Source organism: Chondrus crispus, genomic scaffold (assembly GCF_000350225.1).
Source record: "Chondrus crispus Stackhouse genomic scaffold, scaffold_461, whole genome shotgun sequence".
NCBI classification, from domain to species: Eukaryota; Rhodophyta; class Florideophyceae; order Gigartinales; family Gigartinaceae; genus Chondrus; species Chondrus crispus.
The window spans coordinates 10,622-24,346 of NW_005179364.1; the positions used below are offsets into that span (position 1 = coordinate 10,622).

The 13,725-nt window shown below is 56.5% G+C and overlaps 5 protein-coding genes; 4 read left to right on the forward strand and 1 right to left on the reverse strand.

Annotated features, from left to right (window-relative positions):
* The window catches only part of CHC_T00000177001 (hypothetical protein), a 1,410-nt gene extending 494 nt beyond the window's left edge, over nt 1-916 (forward strand). Inside the window, exon 1 of the mRNA XM_005719101.1 lies at nt 1-916. This exon is cut by the window's left edge and continues 494 nt beyond it. Within this exon, the coding sequence (XP_005719158.1) occupies nt 1-916 (916 nt within the window).
* Nucleotides 917-2,115: 1,199 nt separating this feature from the next.
* Nucleotides 2,116-2,373, forward strand: CHC_T00000178001 (hypothetical protein). The gene has a single exon (XM_005719102.1). The coding sequence runs from the start codon at nt 2,116-2,118 to the stop codon at nt 2,371-2,373; it is 258 nt and encodes an 85-aa protein (XP_005719159.1).
* CHC_T00000179001 (hypothetical protein) lies at nt 2,374-2,538 on the forward strand. The gene has a single exon (XM_005719103.1). The coding sequence runs from the start codon at nt 2,374-2,376 to the stop codon at nt 2,536-2,538; it is 165 nt and encodes a 54-aa protein (XP_005719160.1).
* Nucleotides 2,539-2,669: 131 nt separating this feature from the next.
* Nucleotides 2,670-8,398, forward strand: CHC_T00000180001 (hypothetical protein). XM_005719104.1 is given in 2 exon segments: nt 2,670-8,333; nt 8,334-8,398. 1 exon segment carries the CDS (start codon nt 2,670-2,672, stop codon nt 8,331-8,333), a length of 5,664 nt encoding a protein of 1,887 aa, XP_005719161.1. The 3' UTR covers nt 8,334-8,398.
* A 2,971-nt stretch (nt 8,399-11,369) lies between these two features.
* Nucleotides 11,370-12,755, reverse strand: CHC_T00000181001 (hypothetical protein). The gene has a single exon (XM_005719105.1). The coding sequence runs from the start codon at nt 12,753-12,755 to the stop codon at nt 11,370-11,372; it is 1,386 nt and encodes a 461-aa protein (XP_005719162.1).
* Between the last annotated feature and the right edge of the window lie 970 nt (nt 12,756-13,725).

Genomic DNA, 13,725 nt, shown 5'->3' on the forward strand with positions numbered 1-13,725 from the left:
TCCGCCCGTTCTGAACAGAAGTGTCGGGGACACCCGCGTGCGCGTCCGCCCGGACCACAACATCAACCTGCAGGCCCGCCCGTACTACGGCGCCGTCTCGCGTGACGGCCCCTCCGCCGTCGGCGACCACGCCAAGCCGCCGGACGATGCGCGGGCCAGCGCAGACGCCGCACGCCCTGACGCCGGTCAGGACGCCCCGCCGCAGCTCGACCTCAGGCTCATCGCCGCGGCCGTCACCTTTCTTGCCGCGCTCGCCGTCGGTGGCGTTGCCGCCGTTTCTGGCGTGCTTAGCCCGGACCGCTTGGTCGCCTTGTCGGAATGGTTCGAGACGCTCGGTCCGAGCGCCGTTTTTTTGTACTCGGGCTTGTACTTTCTGCTCGAGCTCGTCGGCGTCCCGGCGCTGCCGCTGACGTTGGGGAGCGGCTATTTGTTTGGGGTCGTCAAGGGAACCATTGCGGTGTCGGCCGCATCGACGGCCGCGTCGGCCGCCGCCTTTCTCATCGCCCGCTACGGCCTCAGGGATTCCGTGAGTAAGCTGGCGTCGCGGTACCCGCGCTTCCGCGCCATGGACCGCGCTATAGGCCGTGAGGGCTTCAAGTTTGTGCTCTTGTTACGTTTGTCACCGTTGCTGCCGTTTTCCATCTCCAATTATTTGTACGGGCTAACGTCGGTTAACTTGGCTCCCTATGTCGCGGGGTCGTGGCTGGGCATGCTGCCGGGGACCATCGCGTATGTGAGCGCGGGGGCCGCGGTTAATACATTGACTGATTTGAGCGTGGGAGGCGCTGACATCAACCCTGGGCTGGTCGCCTTGGGGTTAGCCGCGACCGTGGGCGCGTTGTGGACCGTCGGGAAGATGGCTACACGCGCGATCGAGTCGGAGGAGGAGGAGGAGGAGGAGGTGACGATTAGCTAGCTGCTAGTGTGGAGGCCGGGGGAGAGAAAGAGGTAGGGCTTTTGTATACTTGTAAATGGACTTTATTTTATTTTCCCTCCACAAAGCAGTTTTAAGAAGGGTTTAAGAATTGCCAACGCATGATTTAAGCTTGTTAATGACTGTAAGCAGGGGCTGGTGGTGTCATGCGTCTTTCTCCGGTCCGTTTTGAACGCAAGCCCCCAAAAGAACCCTCCAAATCGCACTCTCTCCAAACATTTCTCCCCAGGACACGTGTCCAACGCGGCGGCGTTCGCTTCGAATTCCATTCTCACCGAACCCAACAGCCCTCGCCTCAACCCCCCCACCCCCCGCTTCTCCCATCTCTCTCCTCTCTCACGCCCGTGCTCCACACTTGCTTGTTTTCTCCAACTGCCTCCATACGTCCCCCGCGTGTCTTCAAACCATCCTCCCACTCACAGAAGCCCCCGCAACTGTCTTTCCGTTCCTCTGCCAGCCTCTCTACCCCCGCCCCGCCCGCACACCCGCCCCGCCTCCTTCCGACCTCGCCAATCGCAACCGCCGCACAACCCCCGACTCTATCCTCCAGCCACGCCCCCACCCCCCCGTCCGCCACCGCGCAAGGGCAACCTTTGCCTCTCTGCTGTGTATGAACTTCTCGTCGCCGCACTGCTTCGCCACATGGTCGACTATGCCCCGCCTTGGGACCCCATGCCCCGCGAGGCGATTCACTCGGTTCACGACATGTCGCTTGCACAGGTATTTTTTCCTTTCGCCTTTTTTTTTGTCCCCTCGCCTTCTTGTTCTGGCTGCGGCATCTGTGTCTTCTGCCACAGCTCCGCCGACAGTCGCCCAGGACACCCCGAGATCATTGCTGATCCCCCCTCCCGCCACTCCTTCGCTTTACCTTCCAGCGGCCGTATCTTCTCGCTTTCTTGGGTGCCAGCCTTCACCCAGGTCTTTCATTACACCCTCTCCATTCTCCAACTTGCGATCGCAACGCAATGTTTCTGACACGACCTCCCGTACTCTCTCATTTGCTCGTCTACTTGCGATTTTGTATTTTGCGGAACATTAGGTACGAAAATCCGCCTCTGCGCTCGCCGACCGGCTGGACGATAGCAGAGACGAGCACGTCCTTAAGGACGCTTGTTTGAGCTTGTGTCAGCTCTTCGGCGACGGCATCCAGAACGACCGCATCCAGGCTATCTTGGAGGCGAATGTCGTTCCAAAGCTCGTCGCTTTGCTCCGCCCCTCCAAGTCACGCAACGTTCCTATCTCCGTGCAATCTGCTGCCCTTCAGGTCTTGGGCAACGTCGCCTGCGGCGACGATCGCCAGACACAGGTCGTCATTGACAGTAACGCCCTCCCGTGTCTGCGCGCTTTGCTGTCGTCGGCCGATCGCGGCATCCGCAAGGAGGTATGCTGGATTGTCTCCAACATTACAGAATCTTCGCATCAGGTACAGGATGTGTTAGATGCCGATATTCTGCCCCCGCTGCTCAAGCTACTGGATAATCAGGACGGCGCCTGCCGGGAGGACGCTACTTGGGTCTTATTTAATTTATCGAGCAACCGCGATCCCAACCAGATCGCATACCTTGCCGAGAAGAACGGCGTTCGTGCGTTATGTAACCTCCTAACTTGCTCTAAAGAACTCGATGTCCTGTGGAAGGGCTGCGGCACCGTTGCCGCCGTCGCCTTGAAGGGCTTGCGCAATATTCTCATCAGCGGACAAATTGCAGCTGCCTCGGACCCCAACGGGTACAACAAGATGGCTTCGCTTGTCGCAGAGGCCCACGGCGTGGAGCGCATCGAGGCCCTGACCACCCACGTCTCGCTGGATGTCCGCACACGCGCTCGCCTCTTGCTCGAACGCATGTTTGGCGCGGAACCGACGACGGCAGATCTGTCTCCACCGCTTCCACCTCCAGCGGTCACAGGCCTTTCGTCGCTCTCTTCACCGCCACCGCCGCCGCCACTGGGACACGCTGGATGTTCTTGCTCGTATCAACATCAGCATCACGCAGGCCTGGGTGCGTACCATGCAGGTCTGTATGATGTTTCTGGCAATCTCAATCCACACGCAAGCCTGACGGCGGCAGCCCACGTCGGCCACGGAGTGGGAGTTGAACAAGGCCTGCCAGGGCATCTACATGCCGATGGAGAACTTGTGGAAGTGCAGGGATCGACCTCGGGTTCGTCGTCTGACTCAGATCCGGACGATGATGATTCGGATGCCGACCTCATTCCCCCTCCACCTGCACCTTGCAGCTGCGTGCTCTGCTCCGATCCTTCGCCTCTAGCGGAAAGGCGACCGCGAGGGCGAAGCTCCTTTGACGATTCGGATTTCAGCAGAAAAGGGGCCTCTGCTGACGCGCGCGGGTTGTCTGAAATACGGCAGATTTGCAACTTTTGTTCGGGTGAAGGACGCCTCGGTGATGGCCGAGCCGGGCTTGCCGCCAAGTTAGGTAGGGCCGTGCGACTAGGTCATCCGCATTGTATAGCTATTCTGTTATCAAGAATGACTTGGAGTCAGCGAGCGGCAGCGACTGAGGCTCCGGCATTGCTACACCCAGGGGGGGGTCCTCCGGACGGAGGTGTAGGAAGCAGTCTTCCTGCAGTAATTTTGGCGGCTCAACTTGGGAAACCTGAGTGCCTTGGTCTGTTGCTGCGGAGATGCAAGCCGGATCTCGACGTGACCCATGGGAAGAAGCGACTGACCGCGTTGGCTTGGGCGGCGCACAAGGGGTATATGCGGTGTTGCCAATTACTAATCGAATACGGAGCCAAGCCATCTACAAAATGCGGTGATGGCGTGACGGCCCTGCACCTTGCGGCTTCAGGGGGCGGTCACATCGCCATTTGCAAACTTCTCATAGATCGTAAGGCACCGGTCAGCGCGCGATCTGCGAAGAAACAGACTCCCCTTTGCCTTGCTGCGCAGAAAGGATTTGCAAAAGTTGTTCAAATGCTACTCGAGCATGGCGCCGATCCCAACAACGAAGATGAAGGCAAGTACACGCCTTTGCATTTGTCTGCGTCCAACGGCTTTGTGCCGTGTGTTGAACTGCTTCTGCAAGCGGGAGCTCGCGTCGACTCTACAACCAGAAAAGGGGTAACTCCGTTACACTACGCGGTTCAGGGAGCCCACGCAGACGCTGTGAAGCTACTTATTGCGGCTGGGGCAAAGGTGAATTGTACAAGAAAACCTCTTCTTCTCATTGCTGCCGATGACGGCAACTTGGAAGTTGTGCAGATTCTGCTTGATGCCTATGCGACAATTGACTGTAAGGCAAACATCAAGGCCACTTTGGATAAGGATCTAGAGGTTTACGACTACCTCACTCCGTTGCATTTGTCTGCTTCAAAGGGTCACCATGAGGTTGTGGATCTGCTTTTAACTCGGGGAGCGTTTGTGAATGAAGTGACGTCGAAAAGTGGGTGGTCAGCCTTGGACTTTGCTGTTCTGAACGGGCATGCCGAATGCGCTGTCACCCTCCTTAATCATGGTGCCACTGTCACCGACAACTGCAAGGGCATTGGCAGAAACAATTGGACACTTGTGCAGTATGCGGCCCATCACCAAGCGAAGGACGTAGTACGATTACTAATCCAGCGCCTCAAAGAGCAACGCATGAACGCTTCCACCATTTCGACGCATATTGGGGAACCAAACACGGCTGCGACTTCGGCAACAGGTGTTTCTCAAGGTGTTGTTGATCGTTCAGATATCAGCGCTCCAAACGGATCAACAATACCACTGCCTCTGGAAGAGAAGGAGCGACTGTCTTATCATTTTCCTGGCGACGCAGAGATAGATGACAGCTCTTATTTCGCTACCGATGAACATGGGTCATTCCAGCACCACTATCATCATCACTATCATCACTCGGATCGAGTCGCTGACGTTAACACTGGATACCATCGCTATGATCCAAGGTCTGCAGAAGGTGACGAAAGCGCATTTCCGGCATCCAGAGCCGAGAATTCTGCAGGCCCTCAAGATAGAGCCGGCGGATCTCGTCGACGAGTGGTGAAGGAGGACCGACAAAGTACCTTGCGCCGGCGCGAGATAAAGAAGAGAGAAGCTGAAGCAACCGATGCTCGTGATCGCCTTGAAGAGGCCATTTCACAGCGATCTGTCTCAAAACTGACCGAAGCCATTGCTCATGTGAGCAAGTTGGTCCTTCATCTGGCAACCTCCGTGGGAGGTGACATCAGTGCAGGCGGCCATCTGGACCACAGCGACATGAATGGCTATGGATCACACGTAGATGCGTATGGTCATGTTGGACACGTCCATTCTCCTGGAGGAAGTCATTCGAAGCAAGTTGCTGGGACAGCAAGTTCAGTTGTTTCTGCCCCGCTTGCAATGGAAGTGGGCCTCGGCAATGAGGTGCAAAAAGCGAGGAAGATTCTTGCTGGTTTATTGGCAGAAGAGAAGCGCATGCGTGAGGAGAAAGAAAGAGAGGTCGCAGACACGAAGCGGGATAATACTCAGCAGACGGTGAAGAAGGCAATTACTGCGGCCCTACAAGGTGGCGATCCACGTTCGCTCGGAAGGGTTACGAATCGCGCAACTCGCACTGTCTTGGACAAAGCGAACCCCGTGGTCGTTGAGTCGATTGCTGTGTCCAGTTTGATATCTAACTTGGAGAAGTGGGAGAGCCATATGAAGGTCGCAACAAGCAAGAAAAATCTTGATGGTTTGGCGGAAGCTCTGCCAGAAGTATCGGGCTTGGTGTCTGAGCTGAAGAAACGAGGTGGTGACGGTGCTGCGACACGTGTTTTCGGGGGTTCCGACCCTGCAAAGTCGTTAGAATCTGCTAACCAGCTCCTTGATGACCTGAAATCTAAGCGAGAGAACGAACTTGCCAAGGAAGCTGAGGCAAGAGCCAAGGAGAAAGCGGCTCAAGGGCGCCTAGCGAAAGCAATTGAATCTGATGACATCGTAGAACTTGAAAAGGCGCTTGATGTTGCGAATAGTGCTCTTCTAACGAAGCAGTCGGAGCTTGCGACAACGATTGAGTCTGGGAAGAAGGTAATGACGAAGTGGTTGAAAATGGAGCGAAGAAAACTCAGACAAGCCAGCAATTCTGGAGACCCAGCTATTATTGAGAAGGCAGCTGCAATGGCCGAGTCGTTTGGACTTCAGGCTTTAGGATCTGAGATCGAAACGGCAAAAAAATTGGCTGGGAAACTGAGAAAGCAAGCCGAAGCAGTTCAGATCCTCCAAGACGCCACTGCGCAAGCGGATGTCTCTGCGTTGACGGCCATTCGAAAACAGCTCACAACACTTGGAATGTTTGCGGAAGCTGAGCAGGCTCGTGCCGAGGTTGAGAGACTACAAAGGGCTACACGCGCACGCACCTTACTAGAAGGGGCCATCGAAGAAACGAAGAAGTGTAGAGAGCAATTCTCACAGGTCTCATCTCAAGATGAGAATACACCGGCGGAGGATGTGGAATTGCGCTCTTCTTGGACATGGCCTGATGTTCAACGTCTCGGTGATCTGTCAGACCGCGCGCGAAAATATGGGCAACCTATGAAATCCCTTTGCGACAATGCTGACCAGCTTGCCACGGAGATCGCCGCTCTTGGTCGTCAGGTGCTTGCGCTCACTACGCGCAGCAATGATGCTCGAGGCATAGCTGCAGTTATTGCCGGATATGAAAACTCATTTGTGAACGTTGCGAGGTCGGACCTTTTCAACGTCCCAGCTGGAGAGAAGGCATTAAGGGATGCGCGTCAGCGGCTTCATGAGGTGCAGGCGATGGATCAGGCCTCGGTGAAGGCAGAATCGGCTCAGGTTAAGGTTGAGTATGCGCTCGCCACCTCGAGGCGGTCTGCTGCACGACATCGCGGTGGGAAGGGACCCAAATCCCAAGCACAAGCACAGAGTACACATGGGAATGGGTCTTATCCTGTGCTTCAACCGACTACCGCGAATGGGCGACCAAGCATTGAACAAGACACCTTTTCCCCTTCATCACTGTCCTCTGAATTTGCTGAAGACGATGAGGGTGACACTGACAGCAGTCTGCCGCCGCTGGACGGAAGTGAGGAGGCCTCCACTAGATCTTTAGACGGACATCCAAAGGGGGCTGTGTCGAGGAAGCCTCGTGGAGTTGGGCAAGGTGACGATGCTGCGCTCTTGGATTCGCTGGTGGATATGTCGGTGTCGTCAAGCGAATGCTCTCACTTTTACTTGTTCAAAGAAGGTACTACTGTTTGTTGCGCCCGTTGCGGACACTTGCGCAATTCGGGAAACCCAAACTGGCTAGCTCGCGTCAAGGAGCGGGATAATAAGCTTCCTCCAGAGCTTGGAAACGTGGCGTTACCGAGTTACGGGTCTGCCCCAGACTTGTATTCTGCCTTTTCCGCTATCGGTGCCCAGCTGAACGGCCAAGTGCGACCGTCTCCGGCAGTTACTGGAAGTCAACCTGTCTCGGAGCGTGGAATACAACGACCAGGTTACTTGAATGTTTCCAAGGCCAGCACCAAGAAAACGATTCATCCTACTGGAGCTGTTTCCAGCGGACAGGATCCGACGAGATCCATTTCCGGAGCAGGGGGACGCACTAGCCCTCACCCCGCTAGTGTGAACATGATGGCGCAGCTGATTCAGCAACACCAACTGCAGCAGCAGCAGCACTATCACCAATCTCAGCAACAGCGCTCTCATGGCCGACAGCCCCCGGCACAAGTGAGGCAAAGTCAACAGCCTCAATTGCGACCACAGCAAACGCCAGGACATATGGCATCCAGTCTCCCACAGGCGCAGAGTCATCAAGTCTCAAAGAACAGCCAGGCGCACAGAAGCCGAGGAAGACCTCAAGCGGGCCACGTGAACGCCAGCGTAGAGGACACAGCTGGTTTGACAGCAATGTATGCTGGAGCTCTTGGAGCAGGTCGAGGTGTAGGAGGAGCGCAGAATGCGATGGGAATGGCGTCGAAGTACACTCCGACATCAAACCTGCAAAATGTTGCTCCAGTGATGAAAGCAACCCCGCAAGGGCCAATGCACGGATACGGCATGGCAGTATCTAGAGCGCTACCAGTAATTCATCCGAAAGCTGGGCACTCTGTGCGTAATGATTTGGGAGTAGTCAGCGGTGTGAACCAAAGCGGACTGGGGATGGAAGTTCCGGACGCGAACCACCACGCAGGCCGTGGGAGCAACGGGATGTCATCGCGGATGCCCTCCAGCCGGGCTGTTGCAGCTGAGGAAATTGGGGGGCCGGGGCTTGACCTCGGGCTTGACTTCGCAAATGAAAACTTTGGGTTCGACATTGGTGCAATTGTTGATGAAATCCCTCCGCCAAATTCTAGTGAAGCAGGTGTAGGTTCGCAGGATTTGGGCCGGCCGTCCGAGCACAATAGCATGTACACTTCGACCTCACATGCGCAAGCAAATGGTTTCTATCAACGTTAGAGCAGAGTACACTCATGACAGCAGGCTTGTTTTTTTAAAGTCGATACCTTCGTGACAGAATCACTGAAACTCTGTGCCACTGGCCCTACTTTTAGTTAGTAATTAGAGAAACGATGGTGTAGGTCATATGGTGAAGGAGCTTCGTGCTCAGCGAAACAAGTTGAAGACTTGCAAGCGAATTTCATTTCGGGCGGGGTGTAGCGCTAGTTCGGCACTCTTCAAGGTTGCATGGCAGTTTTTCCAACTATGTATCCCGGTCAGCGACGAGAAGGGTTTGTGCTGTATTGTACAGCACTTTCATACGTGCTGCACCCAAGGGTACTGCTGTTCAAGGGGATCGTGCTGTATTGTACAGCACTTTCATACGTGCTGTACCCAAGGGTACTGCTGTTCAAGGGGATCACTCGCTGGGGACCAAAGCGCGCCAAGAAAAGAGCCATACTGTGCGGGATTGTACAGCATTCCCAGACTGACACAACCTCATCATACTAATTTGCAATCTACTGTACGCAGAATTATTAGTTTGTACAAAGCAATCCAAGGGCAATCCCCCACGCGCTAGGAACTCAGCGCCCAAAGTCAAACGCCCCTATTTGCCATCCTCTTTCTACCCCATCCCCTCGTACTCTAGCACTCGGGCACCGACCAGTCGGCGCAATGGCGTCTGGTGGTAGCGGCAAGAAGTCGATCTCGGACGTTCGCAACGGAGCGCTGTTGCAGATGGCGGAGGCGGCGACTCTGGGCCTCCCCTTTGAAGTATGGAAAACGCGGATGGGTCGCTTCCGCAACGAATCGACCATCCAAGCCTTCAGAAACGTCTACAAAGATGGCGGTGGCGGCATGACCGGGGTCGGCGCGTTCTGGAGAGGATTTGCCCCGAAGATGGTTGAATCGGCCACTAAGGGCGCAGTTCTTTTGGTCGCGAAAGAAAGCATCAAGGACACGGCTGCAAAAGGAGGTATGTCGCCATTCGCTGCCGCCGTGCTGGGGGGAGCGGGGGGCGGCGTTTGTCAGGTGGTTGTTATGGGGCCTTGTACTTATTTGGTAAGTTGTGCAGGCGAAGCGGGGAGCTTGAAAGAAGTGAGGAAGGCGAGTGAGGAATGCGTGAGATCGATTGAAAGCTGAGGATTGCTAATTCTAATAAGTTTCATTTCATGTGTGTTGTTGCGATATGTGTGAGTTTGTAGGTGACGGCAGCTGTGACGGGCGGCAAGTCGACAAATGCATTGGTGCTCGCACGGGAGACGTACAAGAAGAGCGGGATACGGGGGTTCTACCCGGGGGGAAGCGCGATAGCGTTTCGGCAGGCGTCGAACTGGGCGTCGCGGCAAGGACTGACGGAGTTTGTGCGGATCCGGATGCGCAGGACCAAGTATGCGGACGAGACGGCGAAGCTTACGAAAGGAGACGAAGCACTCTGCGGGGTGATCGGGGGGGCGATGTCGTCGTGGAACCATCCGTTTGAAGTGGCGCGAATCGAGATGCAGGCTCGCGCGAATACGGGACAGTCGACGCTGAGTATGATGGGGGTTTTCAGGATGGTGCTGAAGGAACATGGGCCGCTCGGGTTGTTTCAAGGTGTCATTCCTAGGATCGGACTTAACATTTGGCAAACTTTATTTATGGTGAGCTTGGTGCATGTCATAGGGGATATAAAGAAGTGAGGGGGTTGTTTGTTTGGTGGAGGAAGTGATGGCAAGAGGGTAGCTACGGTGCTGTGCTGTGAGTATCAGAGGCGGGAGTGAATGTGGCGTAGCGGTCCAGTGGCATGAATTGAACCGGGTAGAAGGAAAAGCCAGGTTGTAGGGTGGCCACACAAGGCTGTGGAATGAATGGGCCTGCCTCTCATGGTTTCTGAAGTTTCATAAGAGAAACCATGGAAAGAGTAAAGCAGGCGATATGCGTCGGGGTTCAAGCTAAGTGAGCAGGCCTGGGAGCAGAGGGCGACCTCCCTCGTTAATTAAAATAACGGAAAAAAGAAACCAAGTCATCTCTGGAGCGGGCCGCTCAATTGGCTGTATCTAAAATTAAGGGCACCAGCAACCCACATGAGCCGCCAACGTGTACTGTAAACTTTACGTCTGTATACGGCACGTCAAAAAGCCCCACCGTCTCCTCTCCATCCCTGTCATCATTCCCCCCCCCCGCCCTCCCTTCGCTCCGGCCTCACCTCAGCTCCACCTCACCGCACCCATGCCGTCGACGTCGCACCGCTCGCGCAACCTCCACCTCCCCCGCCTCTCCCCCTTCCCCCCGCCCATGCTTCCCTCCCCCGCCCCCGCCTCCGCCCCACCCCTCCGCTCCACGCCTTCCGACCTTCCGCCCCACTCCGCCCCCCCCTTCCTGTCCGACTCTAGGCTCTCCCACATCCCCTCTCTGGACATCGACTACGGCGTAGTCGATGCAGACGACCCCACGCTTTTGCTCGGCCCGGTCTCTTCCTTTGCCCTCTTCGGGTTTTCGCGCGACGTCAAGAACGACCCGCGCTACAGAGCCCTCGCCAAGTTCCGCCGCGTCACCGAGCAGCATGGTATCGCAAAAATCCAGATCACAGACTTTCTCTGCGCCTTGCGAATACACGCCGCCATGATCGACCGCAACGCCAAGAAGGCCCTCGTCCGCGAGCGCCGCCCCCGCCTTCCCCTCGACAAGTCCAGCCACGCCACGTTGGGAAAGGTTCTCAAGCGACCGAGAGGGAGGCCTTACGCCGCTTCTGAGACGCTCTCCAACCCCCCGATAGACAGCAGCGACGACATCTTCGACATTGAATCCACCTCCCCGAGCCGATGGTCCATGCCCGAGGCGGCCACCTTCGTCAAGGACGCTCCCGAACGTCCCTTCCCGTCTGTGCCTCGTTCGCAGTTGCAGAAAGATGACCGCAAGCACCGCGCCCCCGTCATGTGGAACCGCGCCCGTACCTGTCTCCCGGCCTATTTCCCTTCCAGAAATACAGCGCCCACCCCTTCTGCGCCCATCGCGCTCCCCCCCGCTCCCCGCGAGGTCAAGCCGCAGCACGTCCAGCTCGTCTACCACATGTTACGCCACGCCGAAAGCGTGTACGGCTTTCCGGTTAGCATGCCCTCCGCGCCTCATGTTGTCCTGACGCGCGTCACGGACCGGGCCATCATTTGCAGGCGCACTGGTATTGCGAGTGAGGACTTGCACACCGCAGGGTCCTCGAATACCAGCTTCTTTCCGTCCCACTACGTCGCCGTTGACCGGCAGATTAAGGCTGTGGTAGTCTGTGTCAGGGGGACGGCTAATTTGGTAGACTCGCTCACAGACTTCGCGGCAACGCAAGACCCTATTCGTATTCGGAGACTGGAACAAGGGGGTGAAGATGACGTGGTGCAGGGCTTTGGCCATTCTGGCGTGTTGAGGAGCGCGAGGAACTTGTTTCACAAGATACGGGAGTCCGTGCTCAAGACACTTCGCGAGAACCCTGGTTTCGAGCTGATGACGACGGGTCATTCGCTCGGTGGGGCGACCGCCTCCGTATTGGCGATGATCATGCGCGACGACCCAGAGTTTCCCCGGGCGCTTGCGTTTGCGTTCGCGCCGCTGCCGTGCCTGACGTACGACCTCGCAGAGCTGACGTCGTCGTTCACCGTGACGGTGATCAACGGGCCGGACATCGTGCCGCGGCTGAGCGTGGCGATGCTGCTGCCCTACTTTGCGACGGCGCGGTACGTGGCCAACCTGAGCCGGTCGCGGAAGCTGCTGATCGGGCTCGGCTTCAAGGGGTCGGTAGTGGACTGGGACAAGCTGGCGGCGCACAACGCGACGATCGTGCGCGAGCTGGAGAAGGTGCACGAGGGGTGCCGGCTGTACATCCCGGGTAAGGTGTTCCAGCTGGTGCGCAAGAACGAGGTGCGGCGCGCGGACGCGGCGCGCAACAGGCTGTTCCGGCGGCGCGAAGTGGAGGTGGTGCCCGTGTCGCGCACGGAGTTTGTGCAGGTGCGCTCGCGCGAGCGCGGGATGCTCGTCTCGCACGCGCCGTTCACGTACAAGGGCAGCCTCGCGCTCGCGCTCCGCAGCATGCACGCGGAGCCGCTCCGCAAGATGACCGGCGGGTCCGTGTTCCGCAACCTCCTCACCGTGCCCGCGACGCCGTTCATCGGGATGCGCAAGGCCAGGACCAAGCCCCAGGAAAGCCTCGACGACTTGCTCGAGCGCATCGGCGAGGACTTGCCGCTCGGCGAGTCGGCGTGACGGGGCGCGTGCGGTAAATCGCGTGTGTGTGTAAATTTTGGAGATGGGTGTTGTGGGGGCCGTAGCGTGAAGGAGAAGGAGAGTGGCAGAGTAGAGTGACTGGGAACGATGGGGATTTGGTTGTAGTGTCGGTTGTATTGTTACGGAGACGGTGTTGTTATGCATATCTCGCGCCCGTCGGGTTGTAATGTGGAGGATAGAAGACTGCATCGCTTTTTAAAGAAGTATTGCGATAGAGTAGAATTGAGCCTCCTTTCATCGCGACGTTGCCTCTCAGGGCACGGCAGTGTTGAGTGTGCGCGATGATCTGTACAAGTTGCATACTGCATCAACGGGACCCCAGGCGTATGCATTGTATTGCATGCGGGCCTGCAATACGCACCCACACTCATCTCATCTCAAGACTATTACAGTATGCTGATGAGATGAGTGTGGGATGGGAAAGGATGTAAATTGGGCGTGGAACGCGTTCAAGCCTTGATTGCATGTAGGCGGAGGGAGGGGTGGTGCAGCAGAGGTGGTGCAGCAGAGGTGGTGCAGCAGAACTGGTGCAGCAGAACTGGTGCAGAGGACCTGCCTGGTGCGTACTGTGTATGATTCACCTCAGCGTCAAGCGGGTTCTCCTGGTCCCAGGAGACTGATCAGTCGTCTCAAGACCAGTCAAGCAGCGCCCATCACAGTTACCGTACACATGTACACTTGTACACGATGCGCATCGTGTACAGGTGTACAGGTGTACTCACGGCGCGCGCCATGGAGATCCCGCGGCAAAGTGACGCAAGAGTGTTTCTTCAAATTGGATCACTTGTGATCACAAGTGATCCAATTAGCAGAAACACACTGAGGTACCGTAGAGCCGAGGAGTCGACTAGAGTCCTGACACAGCACAAGTAATGTTACCCACTACCGAACGTAAACCGGTCATCCATTTCGTGTCACACCCCCTCTTCAATAATCATCATCGCCCCCCCGCATTCCCCGACCCCCATAGTACAGTATTAGAAACAGTCAGCTTGAGCGGCGACGCCGTATTCAAAAAGGTATCGTGAGAAACGCGCCGATATTATGAAGCGACAGTTCAGGGCGAGCTCTGTGCTCGATTTGCTTGGTTGGGAGCCCAGAGAGGACTGCTAATCACCACCTAGTTACTTGGTTTACTTGTAAATACTATCATTTTGCA

Coding starts and splice junctions, on each gene's coding strand:
- CHC_T00000178001 (XM_005719102.1), top strand. CDS start 2,116: ATGTCGTTCCAAAGCTCGTCGCTTTGCTCCGCCCCTCCAAGTCACGCA.
- CHC_T00000181001 (XM_005719105.1), bottom strand. CDS start 12,755: ATGCAGTCTTCTATCCTCCACATTACAACCCGACGGGCGCGAGATATG.
- CHC_T00000179001 (XM_005719103.1), top strand. CDS start 2,374: ATGCCGATATTCTGCCCCCGCTGCTCAAGCTACTGGATAATCAGGACG.
- CHC_T00000180001 (XM_005719104.1), top strand. CDS start 2,670: ATGGCTTCGCTTGTCGCAGAGGCCCACGGCGTGGAGCGCATCGAGGCC.